At 37.2% G+C, this 27,606-nt stretch overlaps 1 protein-coding gene across 1 annotated transcript in view; it reads right to left on the bottom strand.

The window, feature by feature from the left end:
- LOC108715624 (tenascin-R) overlaps nt 1-27,606 on the bottom strand; it is a 206,753-nt gene that overhangs the window by 21,465 nt on the left and 157,682 nt on the right. The window contains exons 10-17 of the mRNA XM_041561497.1: nt 24,620-24,883; nt 23,498-23,764; nt 23,067-23,186; nt 22,229-22,372; nt 21,959-22,078; nt 21,530-21,673; nt 2,924-3,054; nt 2,503-2,635 (exon numbers count right to left, since the gene is read on the bottom strand). Of these exons, the coding sequence (XP_041417431.1) occupies nt 2,503-2,635; nt 2,924-3,054; nt 21,530-21,673; nt 21,959-22,078; nt 22,229-22,372; nt 23,067-23,186; nt 23,498-23,764; nt 24,620-24,883 (1,323 nt within the window). The remainder of the gene's footprint in view (nt 1-2,502; nt 2,636-2,923; nt 3,055-21,529; nt 21,674-21,958; nt 22,079-22,228; nt 22,373-23,066; nt 23,187-23,497; nt 23,765-24,619; nt 24,884-27,606) is intronic.

A 27,606-nucleotide genomic window follows, 5' to 3' on the forward strand; every position in this document is an offset into this window, starting at 1 on the left:
TATGATTGCTGCCTGAAAAACGTCACTCGGGTGGTGTTTCTAGAGACGGTATTATTATTGATATTTAGACAGAATGTGAACAAGCTCACACAGCTAGATGGTTGTTGTTTGAAAATGAAGAACACACTGAGCAAATAATGCCTACAAGGTTAACGTATACACTACTACAGCAGTGGATACGGAATATATTATTGCTGCCTGAAAAACGTCACTCGGGTGGTGTTTCTAGAGACGGTATTATTATTGATATTTAGACAGAATGTGAACAAGCTCACACAGCTAGATGGTTGTTGTTTGAAAATGAAGAACACACTGAGCAAATAATGCCTGCAAGTGCACTACTATTGGTGCACTACTATGAAGAACAGCAACAGCACTGTACACGTTAAAGAACAGTAAGATAAGTAAAAGAAAAAAAAAATATATGTATATTAAAAAAAATATTTTTCTCGGGTTGGTGCTGCTGAACTACTAGGAGCAGCACAGTAGCACACCAGTCCCACTCCCCAACACTGCTAGACTAATAGCACTGGGCTTATAGTAGCAACTAGCAAAGTAAAAAAACAAAAAAGAAAATAAAAGCAGTCCTTACAAGGACTATTGGGTTATTACAGCAGTCAGCAGATGAGATCAGAAGAGATCAGTGCCCACAGCAGGCAGCTACATACAGAGCACTGCAGTAGAAGGTAGATTACTAGCCAGCAAAGCTACCCTAAAATGTCCCTCAAATCCCTGCAGACTTCTATCCCTCCAATACAGAGCAGTATCAAGTAGATTACTAGCCAGCAAACTTACTATCAACTGTCCCTCAAAGAAATCAGTGAAATCAGTAACAGCTCTCTCCCTACACTAGCTCTTGCAAGCACACACAGGCAGAATGAAAAACGCTGCAGGGCTTCAGTTTATATATGGAAGGGGAGTGGTCCAGGGGGTGTGGGGGTGGTCCAGGAGGGAGAGCTTCCTGATTGGCTGCCATGTATCTGCTGGTCTGGGGTGAGAGGTCAAAAAAAAGCGCCAGGTAAGGCGAACCCAAAATGGCGAACGTCGCGCGACGTTCGCGAACATTCGGCGAGCGCGAACAGCCGATGTTCGCGCGAACAAGTTCGCCGGCGAACAGTCCGCGACATCCCTACCTACTTCACATTATATGTTTCTGGCTCATCCTCCTCATCCCAAATGCTTTGCCCTTTCCGTTCCCTTTCTTTCCCTACTTCTTTCATTATTTTTCATGGACTTGTCCTCCTTTCTCTTTTGTTCTCTGTGATCTTTACTTAACACTCAATTTCTTATATTACTCCCTCCCCTCTATTATTTCCCATTTTCTGATTTCATTTCACCCCTTACATGCTCTTATGCTCTGAACTCCCCTTTGTTTTCTATTATCCCCTTTCCTCTTTCCTATCCTTCCTCTTTCCTATACACTTCATTTTCTGCTCTTCCTCTTCTTTTTTTGTGTTTTCTCTGCTCCTCCTTCCTTTCCTTTACTTATTTTCTGCTTACCCCTACCTATTCTTCTTATAGCTCATTCCATTAATCATCTTTTCTGCCCTTCCTTCTTCATCATCATCATTAGTTATTTATGTAAAACTATTTATAAAGTTATACAGTGCTTTACAATAATGTATAACAAACACTAATCTGCCCTGCTTTTTTCTTTTTCTCTGTAATATTTATCTACTGTTCCCTTTAATTTCCATTATTTCCTATCATACTCCAGAGCCCATCTTCTTTTTAACATCCTGTCTCCACTGTTGCAGATACCATATTTCTCACAATTGAATCACTAGCAAACATAACTCTGCTTTGGAACAAACTGTATTTGAACCTCGTGTCTCCTAGCCAAAGAGTAGTTTTCTCCCAGCAATAATAAGAACTGTGGTAAGGATGGAATTTTGCAATTGAAGTTTCTGGAGTTTTTGAAGATTCAGACTAGGGATGTAGCGAACTGTTCGCCGGCGAACTAGTTCGCGCGAACTTCGACTGTTCGCGTCCGCCGCAAGTTCGCGAACGTCGCGCGACGTTCGCCAATAGGCGTTCGCGTCAAAATCGGTCGCCCATTCGACCATTCGATCGCTAAAATCGAACGATTTTCGTTCGATTCGAACGAAAATCGTTCGATCGAACGATTAAAATCCTTCGATCGTTCGAATCGAACGATTTTCGGATGATCGAAGTTCGCGAACAGTTCGCGAACAGTTCGCAAATTTTGCCGGTGTTCGCGAACGGCGTTCGCGAACACATCGGCGGCGGTTCGCTACATCCCTAATTCAGACAAGCTGTTACTATATGGCGACAGCTGCTTGAATATTTTGCTGGCATTTGGAGCTGTGGGTCACAGAGGGTGTGTCTGTGGGATGATGCAGCCTGTTGGCTACCAGTTGGACAACTGTGAACTGAAGATTAATAAATCACAGAATGATGGGTAAAGGTGTGAGCAGGTGGCTGTGGCTGAATAATACAGAGTTGCCCCAACATCAGCAAATTTGCTTAAGAAACACTGACCTGTAGTGAACACAGTGTGGGTGATGGAGCTTCGCTCCCCATCCTGCACAGACAGAATGCTAACAGTGTATTCTGTACTCTCCAGCAAGCCCTCCAAGCGGATCCAGGTGTCCTCAGCATCTACTATCAGCTCCTACATATAAAATAAGCAGATACATCTTTAAAACTGTTAGTAAAAAATTAAACTAACTCTTTATTCAAATTCTACAGATGTCTACATATGGCTTAAAAGAATCAAGCCACTACATGCCAACGTGCTCATGGTATCAGAAAAATACCTATATCTACGTATATATATATATATATATATATATATATGTGACAATGATTATTTGTCAAGCTAGGTCAGATAATTTCTGCATAAATCCCAGTCAAGCTCAGCTTTAAAGGTGAAATTTTTGTAGCAGTTTTCAGATCTCACCTTCCGGCTCTCATTAGCAGATTTATAAGTGAGGATGTAATTTTCAATAGAAGAGATGGGTGGCTGCCATGAAATCAACACACTGGTCCTTGCAACTTCTGTGGCAGTCAGATTCTTTGGTGGATCCAGAACTGCAAAAAAAGAAAACAATACATTCTGTGTCAGTATTAAAACAGTCAGTTACAGTCCTGTAATTTTTTTTGCCAGTTTTCCACTTTTACAGTTATTTCTGGTGTATGGTTCCTACTTTCCTATTGTTCTTTATTCCCGGTTGTTGCTTATATGGAATATGTATGTACAGTGGGAGCAAGCATTTATTTGGGCTGCATATTTGCTAGACATTATAGTAAACACTTGAATACATAAATAAATCAATGATGTATTTTCCAGTGCTTATAAATATTAAACTAGTTCTAAAGCAATGGAATTATCAGTGCGTAGGCCAAAGAAAAACCCTAATCTTTCTTGAACTGTTGGCATGCCCCTTAAAAGGTTTGTGTGCAAAATGCATTCAGAGAGAGGAGTTTGGGGGCTATGGAGCACTAAGATGCCTCTGTCATTTTGTTTTTATTGATTTTTATGCATATAATAGATCTTTTTGTGTGTGGTATTGCTGTCTTTGGTAGTTTATATGTATTAAGTTGTAAATTTAGGGTGGTGGCAGACGAGGCTACTGGGGGAGATTAGTTTCCCAGCAACAAAATGCCTCTTCTTCAGGCGACTAATCTCCCCTAAATGTCTTCCCACCGGCTAGAATGTAAATCGCTGGCGAGATTGCACCCAGATGGCTTTGGCTTTCCGAAGTTGCCCGAAGTTTTCTCGTGAGGCAACTTCGGGTGACTAATCTACCCTAACTACCTTCCCATCCAGCTAGAATGTAAATCGCTGGCGGGATGGCACTCGGAATGCTTCAGCTTTCCGAAGTCGCCCGAAGTTTCCTAGCGAGGCAACTTCAGGGTGACTTTGAAAAGTGAAGCGTTTTAGTTAGTAACTGAGCCAATGTTACTTTAACTGCTGCCATAAGTTAACACAGATAAAATGTATTGGAAAATAGATTTATTACTACCATTTCTGATGGGTGTCTGCAAAAATTTTACATAATTCTACAAAGGAATATTGCCAGAATCAGATTTGTTCTTCTAAGGCACTGAGGTTTCAGATTTGAATGACAGACAACTTGTTTTAATTATCTGGTAGACCTCCATAATGTGTGTGTTTTTTTAAATGATGATTCAACCCTTACTCTTACACTCATTTTTCTACAGGCAGCTCAATACATCACATCCTCACAGATAGCATCAAGCTTTGATAAGAGGAAACATCAGGAATTCTCTCATATTGGTTACATTTATAATGAAGGAATTGGTGATAGAACATGTGATATTTTGCTTCTTTCTTTCCTCAGACAAATTGTGACCACATATAATGTCATTTATGACTTTTATCACAGGTTTCACAGCAGATAATGAATACGCTGTTTAAAATCCATTGGGCTTAGTTCATATACAACAATATAAACAAATGTCATTAATGGCTGTTCAAGGTCACAGAACTAAATACAGAATTAAAGGACATTTGTTGCCAAGAAATAGTTTATTTGTCAGTGCTCGATCAAAAGATACATCCTTCAAATGTTAAGAAAAAAGATTTTCATAGAGTAGAACAGTGTATATCTTTACAGTATGTGATATCCACATCCAAGGATATAATTATCTTTGCAAGGAAGAACCAGGGCAGCAAGCAAAGAGATCTATGATTTCCAGGTGTATTGCTGCTGCAGTTTATAAGGCGTAGGATAGATTTGGTTGATAATAACAAAAACTTTTCCTATGGCAACTCCATAGACTAAAGGAGTGGGCTCCTCATAAAATGTTAAACATTGTTAAAACCCCTGGGATATGAAAATCATGTTCTGTTGTCATTGTTGGGTAGATTTCATTGTAGCACAGGAATTTAACAGGGATCAGTGAAATGTTCTATTAAACTTCAGCTACAAAGACATTTTTCTCTCATTCAGGCTGCTGCTAGAGGATATCTGGCATCTATCTATTTGCACCTTGGCTGAGGACAGGGCTGTGAGTGCAATAATATAATTGGTGCAAGAAATACTTTCCCTTTTCTACTGACACCTTTTGAGATCAATATGAATTTCGTTAAAGCTATTTAGAGCTTTCACCATTTCCCAGCCACTTTAACCTGGGGGTCAGTCCAAACAAATTGCATTAGAAAGTCTACTTGATGAGATTTACTTATTGCAGGACTATATATATTATAACAATTATGGGTTGCAGATTCCTTTAAATTACAAATACTGCCTGGCTGATCAGCATGTGCACTAGCAACATATTCAATTAAAACACTGAAAACTCACACTTTTAAAGATGTTTGTGGAAAGTACCTGACACAGGGCTGAATAGACACAACCAAACAAACATACAAACTCCAGTGTTAGTAATTAACACTATTAAATGAATGAGCTGGCAATTCTATCATTTGCACATAGTTTAGCAGAGCTTTGCAGAATCTAGTTTAATTAAGTGTATTTACATATGATTAATTGGTTCTCAGATAAACACATGGTTGCTATCTCATTCCTTTTATATTTCTGTATTCTCTTGTTTTATATTCTCTGTATTCTCAGTGATCCTATATAACCTTAGAAATACAGTGGTACACTTTTTAATGAAATTTACTGAGGCTGACCCAGGGGTTTCAGTGTTTGGGGAGCTGTCATGATTTCTTTCCTCAACTATATTGCTCTTACAGCCCTGCTCCTAAGCAAAGTAACCCTAGAATGAGGGAAAAAGTATAGTTCATAACATTCTCTGGTGGCAGCCTGATTTAAGGCAAGTGTGCACTTTAAATGTACAGTCAGTCCATTATAAACTACAGGGTAATAACTATGTGTAAACATATTATGTAATAGGCAGAGATTTGTTTATGATTTTTGTAGAGATTATGTATAGGCATAATTTTATCTCAGAAAGCCATTGGGGCAAATCCACTAAAGGGCGAATTTTCACCGGAGACCGCTTTGCCACACTTCGTGCCACTTCGCCAGGCACAAATTCATTACCACTATGCTAATTCACTAAAATGCGAAGTTGCGTCTCAGCAGCCGAACTCTGGTGAATTTTCGCTAGCGTTACTTCAGCAGTGTGAGTATTTCATAGCAAAGTTTTGCCTAGCGAAAATTTGTTAGTACTCTTAAGCTTCGCTCAATTTTAATAGGGTGGGTACCTAAAAGTCGTATGTATGTCTTTATTAGAGATGTGAAAAATGCTTGAAGTGGCCACTTTTTATTACTAATGTCCAAGGAACCATAATAAAGATATAAAAGATCCTCTAATGCCCTAGACATGAGCCCACCCTAAAACAAATGTGGCATGCCCCTCAAATGTCTGGAAATAAAATGTTAACACAAAAATAGTTAGGACATTTAAGGCAATACGCTTTGAAAAAGTAAAAGTTGCCAGCGTTTTCTAGAACTTTTATGAATACAGGAGATGATCTCACTGACAGAACGAAAAGTTGCCTGGTGATAGGGTGGGAACGTACGCAAGCAACAGTCTCTTTTGCTAGTGAATTGTCCTTTACACCTGTTAGTAAATTGGCGATGTCCCTGTGGATGGGATTTCTAGCAAATTGTCCATATCGACGGCCACTTCGCCCTTTAGTAAATCTGCCCCTTAGCATCTCTATTGTATAACCCCCCAGTCCTCTACAAGGTTAATCAGGGTATGATATAAAACAATGATGGTTCCACTTCTCAGGAGAATTCACACTAAGTGGCACTCCTAGGCTGGTGTTAACTGCTTGTATATTCTTAGTGGCATTTGTTATTTTGGCTTTCATTCTTTTAATTATTTTATTTTTACTGGATTAATAATCTTATCTTGCCAATGGAGCAAGGGAGTAAGCAAAGGGTATACTCCTATATAAAGCCGAGATTTACTTCTTACAGTATGTTTGTTTTGCTATCCTATTCACATTCTTAGTACACTCTTTATGTCCAACAATCAACTAAATGTTTGGCACAATAATTTTTTCCTGTAATCCCAGAAAAATATACTTTAAGGGGCCCATTTACAAGGGTCGAAGTGAATTTGAAGTGAATTTTCAAATTCAAAAACTTTGAATTTTGAAGTTATTTTTGGGTACTTCGACCATCGAATACGCCAAAATTCGAATTGAAAAAACGTCAAATATTCGACCATTCGAAAATCGAAGTACTGTCTCTTTAAAAAATGTTGACTTCGACACTTTGCCACCTTAAACCTGCCGAATTGCTATGTTAGCCTATGGGGACCTCCTAGAACCTATAGCCAGTATTTGGCTAAGTTTTTAGAAGTCAAAGTTTTTTCTGAAAATCGTTCGATCGAAAACTGCTAAATTCAATCAAAAAAAAAAACTTTGACTATCGAATTTCTACAATTCAATGGTCGAATTTCAAAGTTTTACCACCTCGAAATTTAACCCTTAGTAAATGTGCCCCTAAAAGTATTATTGATTCTTCAGTCTTATTATCCATGTAGAAATGGTGTATAAGATATTGCAAAGATTTTCAAGGATTTGCACACATTACAATCATGTGTGAATGTTTTCATTATCTCATGTTCCATCAGTATGGAGTAATCAGAGGGTGTACTCATTAATGAGGCAATTATTTATTTCTTATATTCACATTGTCATCCCACTGGCAATGGGTTGGGGTAAGGGAGTGTGTCTACTGACTCTGAACTTAGGGGTGGTTCAATTTATACTAATATTTTTTACCCACACCCCAAGCAAATGTACAGAGTTGGGGTAGGAAAAACTGTATGTCAGGGATTTCATAAATTATTTCAAACCTCTATATTGTTAGTGTTTAGGTGAGACAGTAATAATTCTAATTGGGGTGAGGATGTCAAAAGGTGGGCAAAGTCTTGGGTAGATTGCGGTGTGTCTGGTTGTGGTTTTGTCATGCACTAAAATTTCACTTTTTTAATTTTGAAATTTTGCAAGATAATTAATTCCCTATTATCAGTCTTTGTTATCAACAAAAGAGAGTGGAAAATAAACTTTGACCAAATCATCAATCAAATCAATCCAGTCTATTGTCATCTCTGCTGCATACAAAAGAAATCATACCCAGCAAGACGAAATTACAATATTACACCTAGGGGCAGATTTACATAGGGTCGAATATCCAGGGTTAATTAACCCTCGATATTCGACTGCCAAATTTAAATCCTTCAACTTCGAATATCGAAGTCGAAGGATTTAGCGCTATTCCTATGATCGAACGATCGAAGGAATAATCGTTCGATCGAACAATCAAATCCTTCGAATCGAACGATTCGAAGGATTTTAATCCATCGATCGAAGGATATTCCTTCTATCAGAAAATTGTTAGGAAGCATATGGGGACCTTCCCCATAGGCTAACATTGGCCTCGGTAGGTTTTAGGTGACGAAATAGGGGGTCGAAGTATTTTTTAAAGAGACAGTACTTAGACTATTGAATGGTCGAATAGTCGAACGATTTTTAGTTTGAATCGTTCGATTAGAAGTCGTAGTAGTAGTTGAAGGTCGAAGTAGCCATATTCGACCATTCCAAATTCAAAGTATTTATTTCTTCTATTCCTTCACTCGAGCTAAGTAAATGGAACCCCTATTTTCCCTTTTTGCCCCAGCCATACACCACTCAATACAAGTGCACCCACAAATATATAGGCATAAACTGCAGTAATCATATTGCAGTAACACTAGACACCAGTACACACTGTGCAAAGAAAAAAACAACATACTGTAGATATATAATTAAATCTTAGTCTGACCAATATAATGTAATTATAATGTACTATTCTATTACAATAGTATAAAGTGCTATTATATTTTAATATTGTGCAAATGTGCCCTTTCTGACAGTCTCCTACCAGCCTCTGCTATAAAGTGCATACCATTGTACTCATATGTGACCACAAGAAAAAAAATAATCACATAACATATATGCTATAGTGATAGAGGGTATCATGGTTGAAAGAAACTGTGACTTGAATTTCTAAAAAAGACCTCATTAATTTTTTTTTAAAACACAGAGAAAAATTTATAAAGACCGTTGTTCATTTAAAAATCTCACAGCCCGAGGTATAAAACTATTACACAATCTTGCTGTGTGAGCTTGGATAGTTCGATACCTCTTGCCAGATGGTAAAAGATCAAAAAATTTAAAAAAAGGATGTGACGAATCAGCTACTATACTGATTGCTTACTATCACATCGCTTATTGAAGATGGTAAAGTCTCTCCAATATTCTCACCTGCCGTTCTCAAAATCTTTTGCAGCTTTTTTTCGATCAGCCACGCTGCAATTTCCATACCACACCATAATACAGTTTGTCAATATGCTCTCAATAACCCCTCTATAAAAATGGCATCAATACAGATCTATAAAGATTCACTTTCTTCAGCCTTCTTAAAAAAAAAGCCATTGATAAGCTTTGCTAACTAAGGCTGAAGAGTTAAGGCTCCATACCCCTCCTTAAAAAAATATGCTTTAACATAAGAAAATATATTTTAAATGCAGTATTGGTCTTTTAGTTGCAAATGTTTGCAAATTATTCCCCACTAAAGATTTACTCATGCTGCACTGTGTGAATGTTTGTGTGCTCCATCTGTATGTATTAATGTACTTGTATTTTATGTTTGCTCTACACAGTCCTATATTTAATACAATGAAAATGACAGTCCTCTTATTTACAGCAGCTGAGATAATTATAGCAGGAAAGCAATAGCCACTCAGGAAATGGATAAATGGCATACATAGCAAACCGGTTAAAACATATCTTTGTTGGAAGACACTTAAAGGATTATCATTTGAGTAGTGATTTCTCAATGTGTCAGCCTGTAAAACACTGCTAGGCTTATAGTAGGAGCACAGCATCCAGCAGATGGTGCATTTGAGCTACAGCTCAGTCTTATACTGACAGTTTTATAACAATGATGGACTCCTGCAGTTCCTTACATTACCTTTCAGGCACGTATATTTCAACAGCTTGTAAAAGCTCAGGGTTCAGAGATTGTCACAAACCATCTGCACAACACAAAAGTCACTCCTGGGGCACAGGATAAAAGGGGAGCTCTTGCACAAAGTAAAAATGAGGCTTATTTTTAACTTAGTCATACAAGTTTACACCACCCTGCTCTTTTAGAGGGAGTAGTTAATTATAACAGGGGAATAAAGAAAAGAAAAGACAAAATATCCTGCCAGCAGTAAGAGGGCGTGATTTGTTTCCCACACAACTCATTACATCAGGTACAAGAAGGCTCTCAAACTGAGAATGTGTAGCATAGCTTTGTTACAATGTATTTTCTATTTATCAGCAGTTGGATGAAATTAAACTTAAGAATGTGTTGAGTCTTTACAATCTTACATCTTTATCCCAATGAATGGCAACAGACACTCATGGTCAGCTATATCTGTGTACATACAGGGCATAAGGATCCAGGTGTGTAGCAAGTGAATGTGATACTTGCAAGACCAACCCCCAATAATGACTGTTTTTATGTCCAGCTTGATCCCTCCCCCACTGGTACCCAAGTACCCGTAACACCATTGTTGCTGGTCTGCAGAGTCTAAAGGTGATTTGTGTGTCAACCTATGTTTTAAATCTGTTGCTGGTCTGTTTAAAAATCTGTTTAATTATTGGGGGCTATATATGGATGGAGAGTTGAGCATTGACCACTAAAGTAATTGATGCCCATCAAATTACTTCCACAAATAAATACAGGTATGACATTGGTTATTCAGAATGCTTGGGATAATGTGTGTTCTGGATAACAGATTTCCATAATTCGGATATTCATACAATAAGTCTACTAGACAATCCTGTAAACATTAAATAAACCCAATAGGCTGGTTTTATTTCCAATAAGGATTAATTACATCTTAGATTGGCTTAAGTACAAGGTACTGAGTAAAAGGAAATCCTTTTTAAAAATTTGGATTATTTGCATAAAATGGAGTCGATGGGAGACAGCATTTCTGTAATTTGGAGTTTACAGAATAACAGGTTTCTGGATAACAGATCCTATACTTTTTTTTTTTTTACAAACATACCTGATACCTTATCTCTGAAGTCCCTAAGCTTTCCCAAAAGTCGGTGCACGACAGACTATCACTACACTATGGAATATGGTAAGGGAAGGGGGCATGGTTTCTACAAGCCAGAGAGAGAACATCAAATATACCCATTTTACAAGATATATTTGGGCATATATGGAAATATGTATAGTGTTTATGCACCTTATTTACATAAGCCCAACTGAATGAGCTCATGCACAAAATGGGGGTATTTTTCCCTTTAAAGCAAGATTCAGCCCGTGTCAGCGACATTTATACAAAAAAAAATATCATATGCCTAAATGTTTTTAAACATTACAAGACAAACTTTCAAGGTGTTGTGGTTTCTTTGTCAGGCAGAAAGCCTCCAGTCCAGGCTATACGGAGACTTTGACTTGAAAATAGAAACTAAGCAGTTGATTAGAATATTTTGCCTTTTGGTCACATGAAGAGATAGCCAGTTGTAATTGATTTCATTATTTATGATGTGCAGCTATGATAAAAGTGACATAATTCAATTCTGCAACTCTATTTCCTAGTGAAAAGGGAGTAAGATTTTCTTATCAACTATTGTCTCTCTTCTGCGCAAGTGTCATTATATCATACAATTCAATTCTCTATCACCCTTTTCATATGATCCCTCACTTTCCCTCTTCTCATTCCATTTTCTTCATTTATTTTTATATATACTTGTCCCCATTCTCTCATCTTTATTTAAATAGCGTAATGGCTTTTCCCCCACTGCATTTATCAAGCTCAGTACTGTCACTGTGAACATGTATCATACATGCTATTATACATTGGCTATTGTATTTTATACAGTATACTGAAAAACTTATCAGGATGAACCAAAATCTTATGGAACTTTAAATCTTTGGCTGTCATGCATCTTCATTTAAAAAATATAAAAGAGTGAGATAAAAAAGTGACCAGCTAATTTACTCCAAAACACCAGTTATAATAAAGAACTCCATGCTTGTATTGTTTTAATACAACTCGTCAAAAGCACTAGTCAACAGAAAAGCCATGTTTAATTATTTATTGTGAGTATGGCTCACACAAAGCCCTTATATTCTGGTTGCTGAGAAACATATTGAGGAAAAAAGGGTTTGTTTTGTCAATTTTTTATCTCTCTGTCCTTATCATATGGCAAGATAAACGAATGCTTTCCAGCTTTCTAATTTCCTGCCACATTTCTCTGGCAGAAACTAGTGTTGTTGAAAATAAAGCCTTTTAAATTTAAATCTAGTGGGTCACCTTAGCAGCATCTTCAGAAAACAAGAATTGCACTACCTTGGAGGAGTCAACCAGAACACAAACACTCTTTAAAATGTATTATATGATCTATTGTATCATACATACAATGATGAATAGAAATAGATAGAAAACAATGAATCATAGTATGATCACAAAAAGTGTGTTATTGTTTTTTTTTAACAAGCTAAAACATACCTGAACATGGCCTACTTAATTTTTAGTGAAGGTTATGCTGTTTTTCAGAAACATCATTTGGCAGGAAGTTTCTATTTTTCCGATCTGCATCTGTGACATTACATAATACTATGCACTGTGCATACTCTATCTGTTGCTGAAGAAAAATGTTTATGTATATATATATATATATATATATATATATATATATATATATATATATATATATATGTGTATGTGTGTGTGTGTGTGTGTGTGTGTATCACACAGTGCTTCAGCTAGCAAGGACAGAAATATAAAAAATATATATGTGCATAATAATGTTTCACAAACAGAACATGTGCTGATGTTTAGTTGAATAATTGTATTTAACATTCTCTTACTTGTCAGCAAAACAAAGTATAGCGAACATGAAAACATAAATAATATTGCAAAATTTCGAGTATGTATATTAGGGGCTTGCACAGGGACCTTACAAGTTTAGACACTTACCATGCAGACTCTAAGGGAGGAAACTTGCAGCACAGAGGGCAGTGGCAAACGTGGGGAGGAAAGGAGGCTCACAGACCACAAGCAAGGGTGGTGGAAAAGGGGCAGTGGAGGCTAATGAGGGAGACAGGTTTGTGACAGTCTAGAGGGGAAGTAGGGGACTTAAGGGGAGGGGGGCTAGTGGCCAGCTCTGAACTGGCATGTATGGAGCATTCTGACTCTCAAAGCATCTTGGGAAGTAGTGTCTCTTATACGGGTGGTGGGGGGAGTGCAGAGAAGGAAAGACAGGTTTTGGTTATAGGGGATTCATTTATTAGAAAGGTAGATAGGGTAATCTGTCGCAAAGGCCCTTCATGCGAACAGTCTGCTGCTTGCCTGGTTCTAGAGTTTGGCATGTGGTGGAACGAGTGGACAGGTTATTGGTGAGGCTGGGGAAGACCTTGTGGTCTTGGTACACATAGGTACCAATGACAAAGTGAGAAGAGGTGGTAAAGTCCTCAAAATGATTTAAAAAAACTGTGTAAAGTTGAGGGTGAGGACTTCCAAGGCAATGTTCTCCGAGATATTGGCTGTAGCAACGTTAAGAAGACAGCGAGAGCTTAGGGAGATTAATGCGTGGCTTAGAGATTAATGTAGGGAGGAGGGTTTTGGGTTTTTAGAGAACGAGGTTGATTCCTCAATTGGCTACAGGCTTTTTACTAGGGATGGGATGTCTGTAAAAAATCCTATTAGGCAGGATTTAAAAGCTAATATAGAGGAGGAGGTGGTGGTGGCTGAAGTCTTATGGGCGGAGCTCTTCAGTGATTGTAAAGATTCCAGCAAATTAATTGTAGGAGTATGCTATAGACCCCCTAATGTAAGTGACGAGGAGGCTAGGCTCCTGATGCAAATAGAAAAGGCTGCTAGTTTGAGTAAAGTAATGATAATGGAGGATTTTAATTACCCAGATATTGACTGGAGCAACAGTACTGCCAGTACAGTTAATGCGAACAAGTTTATAAACTTGTTGCATGACAACTTTATGTCCCAAGTTGTTGAGGAGCCACCCAGAAAAAATGCTATACTGGATCTAGTGATCTCTAATGACCCAGAACGTATATCAAATGTGCAAGAAATTGAACCCCTGGGTAATAGTGACCATAATGTGATCTTATTTAATGTCTGGTGCAAAAAACAAATACACTGGAGCAACAAAAATCCTGAATTTCAGAAAAGCTCATTATAGTGCCTTAAGAGCTGCCCTTCGGAGCACTGATAGGAGCATTATATTTTCTGTTAAAAACACAGAACAGCAATGTTTCTCATTTAAAATGATATGAAATTGTTGCTATTCTTAATTTATTCCCTTAATAAGTAAATGTAGAAGTACAAAGAACCACCCTATGTGGCTTAATATAGAAGTAAAGAAGTTAAAGGCATTTAAAAACTACAAGTCTGTGGTGACAGAAGCTGCATTTAATGAGTATAAACACTATAATAAATGTTGTAAAACAGCAATCCAGAAGGCAAAGATAGGAAATGAGGAGCATATTTCGGCAAAGACTAAAAAATATTTCGGCAAAGACTAAAAAAGTTTTTTAAGTATATTAATAGTAAAAATATGCGGGTTGAGAGAGTGTTGCTCCTTTAAATAATGGTATCAGCATGGTTATTCTTCAGTGTATACAATAGAGGAGTCAGAGTTCCAAGACTCGCTTCATAGCTGCACTGTTGACTCAGCTCAATTTAGTCAGTGGCAAACTCAGGATATGGTTCATAAAACTTTAAAAAAAATCAATCTAAGAGAGCTTAGTTCAGTTTTAGACTGGCCCCTATTTCTGATTTTCTCTGATTCACTTTCATCTGGTATGGTACCTATGGATTGGAGGAAAGCTGATGTCATTCTAATATTTAAAAAGGCATTACAATCTTAGCCTGACAGTTATAGGCCAGTATGTTTGACATCTGTGGTGGGCAAATTGTTTGAAGGCTTGTTAAGGAATCACATTCAAAATTTTGTTCTAGTGTTTTGTGTCAATATAAGTAGTAGGGATGCACCGAATCCAGAATTCGGTTAGGGATTCAGCCAGGATTATGGCTTTTTCAGCAGGATTCGGATTCGGCCGAATCCTTCTGCCAGGCCGAACTGAATCCGAATCCTAATTTGCATATGCAAATTAGGGCGGGAGGGAAATTGCATGACCTTTTGTCACAAAACAAGGAAGTAAAAAATGTTTCCCCCTTCCCACCCCTAATTTGCATATGCAAATTAGGATTCGAATTCGGTTCGGTTTTCAGCCGAATTTTTTATGAAGGATTCAGGGGTTCAGCAAAATAGTGGATTCGGTGCATCCCTAATAAGTGGCAATGAGCATGGCTTTATGAAGGATATGTAACGTCAGACAAATTTAATTGCTTTTTATGATGAGGTGAGTAAGATGCTGGACAGCAGGGGAGCAGTAGATGTGATCTATTTGAACTCTGAGGTCTGTTGGGCTTAAAGGAGAAGGAAACCCTTTTGGTGCAAAACCCCTCCCCCCGTAGGCCCCCCTCCCTCCTACCCCTGGGCTACCTCCCCCCCCGGCAAATGCCCCTAACTTGTTAGTCACCCCTTCATGCAGGTCCTCTCTTGCCCAGTTCACATCTTCGTTCGAGCGCTCTTCTTCCTGTACTGATCTGCTTTTGGCAGCGAATGCGCAGTAGGAGGCATTTGCTGGTTGGATCTACTGCGCATGTGCCCGAATTTCACAAACTTTCCAATTTCTTTTTTCGGGAACTGTGTGACTTTCGGCACATGCGCAGTAGATCCAAGCGGCAAATGCCTCCTACTGCGCATGCGCCGCCAGATACAGGAAGAAGAGCGATCGGACGAAGATGGCGCCCGTGAACTTGGCAAGAGAGGACCTACGTGGAGGGGTGACTAACAAGTTAGAGGCATTTGCCCGGGGGGGAGGAGGGCCTACCAGGGGGAGGGGTTTTGTGCCGAAAGTGTTTCCTTCTCCTTTAAGCCCTTTGTCGTTTGCACATGGAAAGGAAACTGTCTACAGGATTGGATAAAGAGTATGGTTGTTAATGGTACATTCTCTACTTGGAGTAAGGTTCTTAGTGGGGTCCCTCAGGGCTCTATATTGGGTCCACTTTTATTGGCATTGTTCATTAATGACTTAGGGGAGGGTATTGTAAGTAATGTATCAGTGCTTGCAGATGACACAAAACTATGGAGCCCATTTAAATCCAGGATGCAGAATCCTTGCAACAGCATCTTGACAAACTGGAAACCTGGGCAGTTAAGTGGCAGATAAGATTCAACGTTGATAAATGTAAAGTCATGCACCTGGGATATAAAAATATCCAAGCCACTCATAGCATTAATGAGAACGCACTAGGCAAATCCATAATGGAAAGGGACCTTGGAGTCCCTGTAGATAATAAACATGGCTGTAGGATGCAATGCCAGTCATGAGCTTCAAGGACAAATAAGATCTTGAGCTGTATTAAAAGGGGCATTGATTTGTGGGAGAAGGGGATTATTCTTCCACTGTACAGAACACTGGTAAGGTCTCATCTACAATACACTATACAGTTTCGGTCTCCAGTGCTCAAACAGGACATTATTGAATTAGAGAGGGTGCAGAGAAGGGCAGCTAAGCTGGTAAAAGGAATGGAAAATCTTAGCTATGAGGAAAGACTGGCCAAGAAGTGGTGTTTAAGGGGTGATATGAGAACTATGTATAAATATATAAGGGGATCATATAATAATCTCTCTAATGCTTTATTTACCAGTAGGTTCTTTCAGCTGACACAAGGTCACCCACTCTGATTAGTGGGTTAGGTTCTGTCTAAATATTCGGAAAGAGTTTTTTTTATAGTAAGAGTTGTGAAGATGTGGAATTCTCTCCCTTGTACAGGCTGATACATTATATAGCTTTAAGAAGAGGTTGGATGGCTTTTTAGCAAGGGAGGGAATACAGGGTTATGAAAGATAGCTCATAGTATAAGTTGATCCAGGGACTGGTTCAGTTGCCATCTTGGAGTCTTTAAATGGGTTTTTTGCCTTCCACTGTATCTAGCAATTAAGCAAGTTTTATATAGACTTAAAAGGTTAAACTTGATGGACACGTATCTGTTTTCAACCTAACTTACTATCATCATCATAATTTATTTATAGAGCGCCGACAAGATACTCAGTGCTTTACCTTCGTTTAGAACAAACAGGGAATAAATGGTGGATAACAAACGAGGTTTTACAGAGTAAAATAGAATTAGACTGCCCTACACGTGAGAGTTTACAAACTAAAGGTTAGGGTACAATTGAGACATTAGGATTTTAGAAAAAATTGGTGATTTATAATACAGCAATGACTAATTAATTGAGGTACATTGAAAAAGCTTTTTTAAACAGGTCGGTCTTTATGGTTCGTTTGAAAGTTTGCAATGAAGGAGAAAGTCTGACAGCTCAAGGCAGAGAGTTCCAGAGAAAAGCAGAGGCCCGAGGGAAGTCTTGTAGACGAGAATGGGCAGAAGTGATGAGAGGAGAAGCGAGGGAAGGTCATAAGCAGAGTGAAGGTTGCGTGAAGGAGTGTATTTGGAGATCAGAGATGACAGATGGGGAAGGACTTCACTGTTAAGGGCCTGGAAGCGTGAATAGTTTGAATTTGATTCTAAAGGAGATTGGGAGCCAGTGAAGGGACATGCATATGGGAGCAGCGATAGATAGAGATAGATAAATGAGTCTAGCAGCAGCAGCATTTAGAACAGATTGGAGTTGTGAGAGATGACTTGCTGGAATACCTGTGAGGTAACTTCCTATGTTACTATGTAAACGGAATCTCTTCTGCTTTATTTCTTATATAAAGACTGTATCATACCAGGCTTACTTTGATGCCTCTTTCTTAGTCATGTCAAACTCAACACCAGAGAATCATAGACAGGCACTCTAAACACCCCTGAACTACACAGGTTAAAAATCAGGTTAATATACAGATTACAGCATCAGCTCACCCTTATGTGTTTCATTCTATGCTGTACCAAGCAGTTACTCATAGGCCAAGAGTTTTATTGGATTACCTGCTGCTTTGTGATCCTTGGTGTTTCCATTACCTTAGTTGAAGACTCAGTGCTGCACTCTCTGCTCAACGTTGCACAAATGTGATGTCATGTTTGACCTGTAACCCTGTGTGATTTACTTCTCCCTCTTCCTGTATGTGTTCTCTCTATAAAAGTTCCTGTTGCAGACATGTTATGCTGAAGTGTTTATGCTGAGTTCTATAAAGCAACCAAGTTACTGTGCGCACAGAAGTTGGTGTGTCTGTCCTCACTTACAAAGAAACTGCATTTGTTTAGATCAGCTCCGTGCTAATAATAATAATGAATAATAATAATAATAATAAAACAGTGCCTTGTACTTAATCCAAACTAAGATATAATTCATCCTTATTGGAGGTTTATTTAAAAATATATGATTTTTAGTAGACTTAAGCTATGAAGATCCACGTTACGGAAAGATCCGTTATCTGGAAAAACCCAGGTCCTGAGCATTTCAAATAACAGGTCCCATACCTGTTCCGATTGTATTGTTCATGCCAAACCTTTTTTTTATAAAATCAGTAAGTATGCATGCAAGCTAAACAAGAGACAAAGTCCATCAGAAAACATCCATCAAATAATTTCAAAAGTTATTCTAGTGCAACTAACTTTATTTGTTTGGTGTATATATGGAATTATCACCACAACATATATCAGTGCTCTTCAGTTTTGATGTAGATGGTTATTTCTAATATGAGGTATGAGTATATCTAGTATGAGTAAAAACGATATATCAGAAAATAGAAAGTTTTTGGAGTGCATGTTGAAATGATGGCTATATACTTTCTACTTTATATAACCCACAAGGTTGGGAGATTATTTTGATAATAGAGAAGGATGCTTGATCCTGACTCCTTCGGCAAGATATGTAATGCTCTAGATCTTCTATGGGTGGGTGCTCAACAGCATTAATAAAAAAGCATATATATATATATATATATCCATGTAGAAATCTGAAGCACACTGGGATTTGTCAAGATAAAACGTATTTTATTTTATTAGATCGAAGTTTCGGTCAGCACAGGGACCTTTATCAAGATAAACAAAATGTGCAAGTGCAAGCAATTTTATAGACTCACCCACCAGTCTATAAAATTGCTTGCACTTGCACATTTTGTTTATCTTAATAAAGGTCCCTGTGCGGACCGAAACGTCGATCTAATAAAATAAAATAAGTTTTATCTTGACAAATCCCAGTGTGCTTCAGCTTTCTACATGGATATATAACTTTTTCTGAATAGCACCTGGGTCCTTGCTCCAGTAAGTGTGTGCCACAGCCTTTCTACACATATATATATATATATGTATATATACACCTTTTAGCATTAGAGATTATTGTCCAGATTGCAAGAATTAGGCCTTAAATCTATCTAACTGTGCTATGAATCTTATTATCAATAGATAAATACTGTACATTATAACAATGCTAAATAAGATATTTCATGTATCACAAATACATTATTGTTGGAAAATTCCTTCTAGGCATAAACTGTAAAATAACATATTTAAAAAACCCAAACTGTAAAGTGTATAGTGAGTACAATGCAAGTTAGAGATTCAGTGCACATTTTCACATGCGCCAGCAGAAAGCAACACAAATATGATTTGTGTAACCCTAGAGAATGCCACTGGCTAACAGTAAATTCTCATTCCCAGATTATAGGGCAATTGAACCCTGGTAGCAGTGTTATATATGTAGAAAACAAGGAAAGCTGCAGCTCTATACAAACAGTAAAACTCAAAGCTGCTGGTAAAAAATGCAAGACCTGATCTGGGTGCATGTGCCCCAGGTTTGTCATTACGGGCTCAGCATTCTCAGCAAACTGAATCAAACAATGTAGACAGCAGTAAAATCGTTGAATGAGCACGCACTCCTGTAACACACCAGGTTGGATAAAATCTCAATCTTTATTCCATAGGTTAAAACAACTGTCTTAACGTTTTACGTATCTAAAGATATGTACTCATAGGCACCTATGATTACATATCTCTAGATACGAAATGCGTCAGGACAGTTGTTAACCTATGGAATAAAGTTCAAGATTTTATCCAACCTGGTGTGTTACAGAAGTGTGTGCTCATTCTACGATTTTCTTATATATGTATAGTAGTGCAATCAAACTACATTATTCAAATGAACAAACAATGCTTCTGAACTGCTACATGATATATAAAATTCTGAATTTCATATGAGGAAAATAGTCCTTCCATGAGAAGCGGTTTCTACTCTAATGGTTCTGGTGCTGGAAAAATTGCTCAGGATAAAGATACTTAACCTCAGAAAGAGGTTTTCTTCTTTAAAAATGAATCTTTTGTAAATCATTTTGTTACTAAGTGGAACTGTTCCCCTTGTGGCTTAATGCTGTCAAGCTGTGGTTAGTTGCTCTCTGTGAAACTATTGACTTATTTATAGGAAAGAGTTAGTAGGAACATACACTATTCATCAGAAACTTGCAATGCATTTAGTTTCATTCATTAAGTCTATATTATAAACTTACCTACAGTTTCCTTATAGCATCCATTGCTAGACCCAACAAATTTGACTGCAATTTTTGCTTTTTGGCAATAAGAGCAATGGCCACAATGAGGTAGTGTGAAGAATGTGGGTGCACATGGATATACTCAGGTAAATGTATTTTCACAGTAGCACTTTGTGAAAGATTGTGTGTATTAGAATAAGTGGCTCTGTGGGTGTCTCTTATAAATTAATTAGAAGCATGCCTGAGGATTTTGCTTAGGCTTATGACTTTGGGCATGCGTTTATATTTGTGATAATAAAGTAACTAAAGCATTAATCATAAACTCTGCTTTTTTTTGTTTATTTTGTTTTATGTCACACAAATAAATGATGATGCCTTAATTTCTATATTCCCAGATTCCTCTGCTACATATATATCTGACCTTGTTATTTTGACGTTTCCCTATAGACAACAGCAACAATTCCATCTAAATACCTGACGCAGGGATGGATTTATTTTTTCATTCCACATTCAGTCCCATGTTGTAAATAAAGAAAATGAATAAGATAAGTCCTAATTTATTTTATTTTTAGGTTAGTATGTATGGAAGGTCGACCCTGCCTATAATTCATTTATTCTAATAGGCAGCATCCATTTTTGTTCAGTAGGGCAAAGGCAATTGTTTTTGGCCTTTAGTTTCAAAACAATTGTTCAGAGCCCCTTTAATCTATAATTAGTTCACAAATATAAGAACAAGTTATATCAGTCATCCTTTGGTACTAAAGTTATATGAATATAGTAGATTGAAAATAAGTGTTTTCACAGGAAGTAAATCTTGTTTAAGGGGCCAGCTAATCAGTTTGGAAACCTGTGCCTTAGGGGCAGATTTATCAAAGTGTAACGTTAAAGCCATAGAAAAATTTAGTTGAAAATGTATTTATAAAATTTATAAAAAGCATTCACCATTTACTAAATACTCTTCTTAGTTTGAGGTTATCACTGATATCACAGATACGCACACATGAAAGCATTCAGGCCTTACCCCCTTTTCTAGTACATACTTGTTGTAAAGCTGACCCCAACAGATCGACTGGTTTGATGCCCAAAATTAGAAGACAGTGCCACTGAATAATTAGTGCGTGGGAGAAGGTTCTCCAGCTGAAATTCTATGCTCTCCCCATCCACGAGGATTGTTTCCCCTGAAACTAAAAACAAAAGAGATTTTTTAGAGATTCTAGAAATATATAGCTATTAAAATATACCCTATTAAATAGGTAAAATATTTAATAGCATTAGTTGTTAATATATATGGCTAAAGGTAGCCAATCAGATACCATTCAGAGGTAGAAAATTTGTCTAATTGTAAATATTTTACTGTTACCTTCACACAGTACTAGTGATATTGCTGGAATGTGAATTGGAAAATTGAGAATTTACTCATCACTTTTATATATCTGTAGTTTAGAATGATGTCTTTTGATGTGCCTAACCTGCATTGTGTGTTACTATTATAACATAGCTTTCCACTTCTGATTGTGGTGGTTCCCAGTGCAGAATGACTTCTGTGGCAGTGATATTATTGGCCCTCAAGCCATATGGAGGATCCACAGCTGCAACAAGAAGACAAATTGAGAGTCAAATTTGGTAGCATGGTTGGAAGTCCAATTTCTATAAACTTGCTAATGTTTTGAGCCCATATAACTATATGACTAGTTGGAAAAGCCTTTTCCATCATATCACTCCACTCTGCTTGCACTGACCTGTCCATGAGATGATGCCAATACGTTCACTCTCGTCACGCCCCCAAACACTTCTCAAACTTATATTGTATTCTGTATGTGGCATGAGATTTGTCAGGGTATACAGGGTTTGGTCATTCCCAATCACCACACTGTCCATTCTCCCTGCATAGGAATATATATATATATTTGCATCACAAGACAGGAAGGAAGAAAGGGTGGAATTTCGAATTCATGTACGTTTTTTTAAACTCCCATAAACTCCTATAAATTCGACTAGTTGAAATTTATTAAAATTAAATTTTTTCAACTCGGACAAATTTAAATGACCCGAAAGCTCGAATTCAATCAAACTCGATTTGAGTTTTTTCTTCCAAAAAAACTCGAATGTCAGGAAGGCTGCAAACATCTCCAAATTGATCCCTGGACCTCTCCCATTGACGTAAAAAGAAATGTGGCAGGTTTTAGGTGATGAATAGTCAAATTCGAAAGGCCAGAGTATGATAGATCGTGAAAATCGAATTCAAACATTTTCATTTTTTTTAAAAGTCTTGAATCGAGTTTGAATAACTCCCTAGTCAAATTTGAGAGTTTTGTCCATAAAAAAATGTGAAAATTCAAATTTGAATTTTCAATATGACCCTTAATAAATCTGCCCATCAAGTTTAAAAAGTTGTACATTTTCATAACTGGGATAACAATAGTATAAGGCATTTGGGAATATTTACCTTTAAACATCATTTTACCATTCCTGTGTTCTTTACCAAGTTTTTCTCAGAAGCACAAAAAAACAAAACAAAAGACCACAATACATGAATGTGAGGGAAGCACTAGCCCCATTACCATGTCCCTTTAGTACCTTTGGTAGATTGGTAAGTTAGTCTGTAGTGGTGTAAAGAAGAAGGAGGTGGTCTCCACACCACAGTCAATGAGTTTTCAGTAACATTTATTACAGAGATGTCCATTGGTGGAGCCACACCTGGAGAAACAAGAATCAGACAGGAAAGAAGTGGTCATAGCATAAGAATATATGTACCCAGAAAGAAACTGCCATAAAGGTAGGAAGAATAAAAATAACATGTTCTTTGAATTCTGTACAAACATTAAAGCAAAACTTTGGTATTTTGCTATATAACTGAGGTCAAAAGAAGTCTATGTGGCAATTTAGAAATGGATTAGAAGATGTCATCTAACTGAATCAGGGCTAACATATACAATAGTATATGTATATACTAAATCTTTGAGTTCCATTAAAGGAATGCTTGTAAACACACATAAAAATTGTCCTACCTGTTGTGACCGCACCTTCCACAAGCTCTGCTCTGACAGTTCCATGAACTGGTAGAAGGGTGACTGTGTATTCTGTGCAAGGCTGAAGATCTGAAATTTTGGTTTGTCTCAATGAGGGATCTAAAAACAGCTGTAGGGGCTCTTTGCTGTCAGTAGGGTTGTATGTTAAGATGAATTGATCTGGGGGTGGAGAAGGGTCAGTCCACGATACATTTACGCTATATGCTGTAACTGCAGAAAAATGAAGCTGTGTGATTGGGTGGAAACCTGCAGGTTCAAGAAGAAAACATATTCCCATATTAATACAAATCAGTAAACCATTTTATATTTTCTCTTTGAATTTGCAAATCAAGGTAAATTTGTTGTAATGTGTAAACCAGTCAAAAAGTTATAGTGTAAAACTGTTGATATGTAACATAATAAGTGATTTTTTTTATTTTAAAAATATATCAGTTCTTTTTTTAAAGCTGTTGGACAAGGTAAATTTGTTGTAATGTGTAAACCAGTCAAAAAGTTATAGTGTAAAACTGTTGATATGTAACATAATAAGTGATTTTTTTTATTTTAAAAATATATCAGTTCTTTTTTTAAAGCTGTTGGACATAATGCTCCTTATTGAAAAAATGGTGTTGGTGGATATTGTATTCCACTAATGTTCCAGGAAATTTTAGCTGATGGCAAAATATGTGGGCATGCTTCACCTTTACTGCTGGGCTGTTCTGGGGAATGTGATCTGATATGACAGGGGTAGGACTGGTCAAAGATTGGGAAATTGCAGAAAAATGCAACAATCCTGTCTACTCACAGCTCACATAGATTAAATATTTTGACACCCTGCTTAAATAAATCCAAAAATGTATCATTTCTCCAAATATAGCAAGATTTAAACAAGAAAGGAATAACAGGGATTCGACTGTTGGAGTTTGACCATCTTGTATTGTACTTTCATGTGAAAATGTAAATTCTAACTTCTGTATAATGCAAGAAGATATCCCAGTTACTGTCTGAGTTTAATAAACAGACTTTGTAATTATATACTTTTGTTTGTTTTTAGAGAAAACTATTTTTTTTCTAAAATACTGAAATGGTTCTTTTTATCAAATGTCTCAATCAAACTCTTACCAGTTAACGCATCAATAGTTGTCTCTTTGCTTTGCTGCCTTCCTCTCTCTGCAACAATAGAGATGGTATACTCTGTGCCAGGTTCTAACTCAGTAAGTTCATACTGTGAAATTTCGCTGGGGACAGTGACTTCAGAAGCTATGCCAGAGGAAGGAGTGAAAGAGATACGGTAATGGTCAATTGGACCTCTGGCTTTTGTCCAGGTCAGTGCTATGCTCTTGTCTGTGGACCCAGTCACCATAAGATCAGCTGGACTCTCTAACTCTATAAATAAAAATAAAACAATGTTCTACATGTATCTTCTTCAGCTTCATTGTACATACAAAGTTTTGCAAGTAAAAAGACAAAGACATGATCTGCTTCTAATGTGGTGTGCTATGTGTAATTAACCCATATGTAAGGAGAAATCGAGTGCCGCGCGAGGAACGTCGCCATGTCGCCTTTTCTGAAGAGGAGCGGATGCAGAGTTTCGGTAAATTATTTATTAATAAAGGCTTTGCAATTTTAAAGTTTAATTTGTTTTTTTTTCTATGTATACTAACCTTTTTTTTTTAAATATTTTTTGATGTTACTGGTCCTTTAAGAGGATAGCACCAAATTAAAAGGGCATATTACCTGCTTGGTTTGACTTCCCTGAAAATAAAGCAAACACCACCACTCTACAAGCAGTACCTATTATCATTACTTCTTAATGAATGTGTTTTACAAATACCATATTTGCTAAGCATTTCCAGGTTTACTGTTAATGTTTCTAAAATATATTATCTTTGCAATTACCAAGATTTGGTTCTATATTTATTTTCTGAATAGTGTAGTTGTGACGGACAATTTATTTCAGCTAAATTGAGCTGTTAACGACTGCATACTAGCAGGTTATTCAGCAATTATGTTTCAAACATTTACTTTGGAGAGAAAGATATAAACATTATTGCTTTCATTATCTAGCACTTTCAACAATCGTTTTACCAAGGAATATGATGGATTTTTCTTTTCTTCTTCATTTTACTCAGCTCAGATGACAGCCCTGTGATCAGACTTATTTCTTATAGATCTTGGGACATTTGGCACCCAAATCATAGCACGCAGAAGGACATTTCAGCAATACAATTAGTGAAATTGCCATTTCTTAGAACATTTATATTAAGGATCCAAAAAAGAAGCATTTTTATTCTTCAAGTTAAGCATTAATATCTTTTTTTTAAGGTTTCAGGGAAAGCACAAATATAAGGTAAATGCAGAGGTGGAGTGTAATAAATTTTAATGTTTTGCCACATATTTATTCTCATTCTATATTTATATTGTTACAGACTTCAAATTGTCTACGTGACCCTTGTGACCAACTGGATGGATAAACCATCTCTTAACTTATATAATGCTTATACAAGTAACATAACCTCCCTTTTTTTTCGGAAAAAAACCTTGTTTCGAACTGCCTTTTTGAATTGATTCATTCAAATTTTAGATGTTCAAGTTTTTTTTTAAGTAAGATACAGTTTGAGCTTCGAGGTAATTCGAGCTCAATCGAACTATGATAAATCTGCCCCTACGTATTCTACCTTAGACAAAATGGTTGGGGTCAATGAGCAAGAAATATACTGCTAGATTTTGTTACCCAATATATATATATGCATGCGTTAAGTAAATCTAGCTAGTCACTCTCTAAGCTGTGTGCATGCACACACAACAAATTGTGGTGCGCTAAAATAATTTTTTGTGAAAATACACAATTTTGAAATGATTTTGACCCAATTACTTTTTGTGCTAACTAAAGACAATATTAGTAAACACAGCCACAAAAATTATAGGGAACTTTGACTCATGTTTCATCAGCACATACATGTCCCCAAATTTACATTTTTCCATATTATGCACTGATTATTTGCAGTCCTGCTCTTGTATACACCAACAGTTTCTTCCCAGATTAAAAATTTTCCTGACTTTTACTTTAAGCTGGCCATAGACGCAAAGATCCGATTGTACAAATCAACGTACGATCAGACTTTCCCATCTCCCGACCCTCCACTAACCATAAAGGTCAAAGTCTTACCATTCCGATCAAATAAAGTAGTAAAAGAACAGATCAGCCAATGTTCTACCTTTGACAGCAATCGTACGATAGTTATGTCTGACAAAGCTAGTGACAGTCTCCCACTTAAAATCGTACGATCGGCAATACACGCAGAGATATTACCCGCAGCCGACAGAAATTTTCTAACCTGTCCGATCGACCAAACAACCAATCTCCGCCGGACGAAAAATGACGGGACTCTCCACACACGGTCCGAAAATCGCACGAATCCAAGATTCGTACGATCGGATCGTTGCGTCTATGGCCAGCTTTAGTTTCCCTCGGCCACTTGAGAAATGTAAAAGCGGGTGTTAGCTAACACTAGTGCATAATGCACACATGGAGCATATGCACCACTTGAGATGCCTTCCAAGAGTGAGTAATTGAGCTATGGGACCAATTGAGAAATAGAGTTTACAAATTTGAAACTTCATATTTGAAATTTTAAAAACACAGGGACTCGTATTGACATTTCACTTTTTATTAAGAAATACAGGTATGAGATTTCTAATGCGGAATTCCGTTATCCAGAAAGTTCCAAATTATGTGAAAGCCACCTCCCATAGACTCTATTTTAATTAAATAATTAAAAACAGTAGCTTCTACATGATCCCAGCTAAGATATAATTAATCCTTATTGAAGGTAAAACAATCCTATTGGGTCTACTTAATGTTTAAATTATCTATTAGGAGAAAAAAGTATGGAGATCCATATTACGGAAAGACCCCTTATCTGGATTTTGTGGGGCTTTATAAAGCATGTAAACAATGATACATTTGGCAGGGGGGGGCTTGCAGAGATGTAAATATAGCAGGAAAATAATAAGAATATAAGTAAGACTAATAGTAACTGACTTATCTAGGACCCAGTGTAATGTACATTATTTGTTTTGATTTCCTTTTTAGATACTGCATTAAC

The sequence above is a fragment of the Xenopus laevis genome, chromosome 4S, assembly GCF_017654675.1.
Source record: "Xenopus laevis strain J_2021 chromosome 4S, Xenopus_laevis_v10.1, whole genome shotgun sequence".
Classification (NCBI taxonomy): domain Eukaryota; kingdom Metazoa; phylum Chordata; class Amphibia; order Anura; family Pipidae; genus Xenopus; species Xenopus laevis.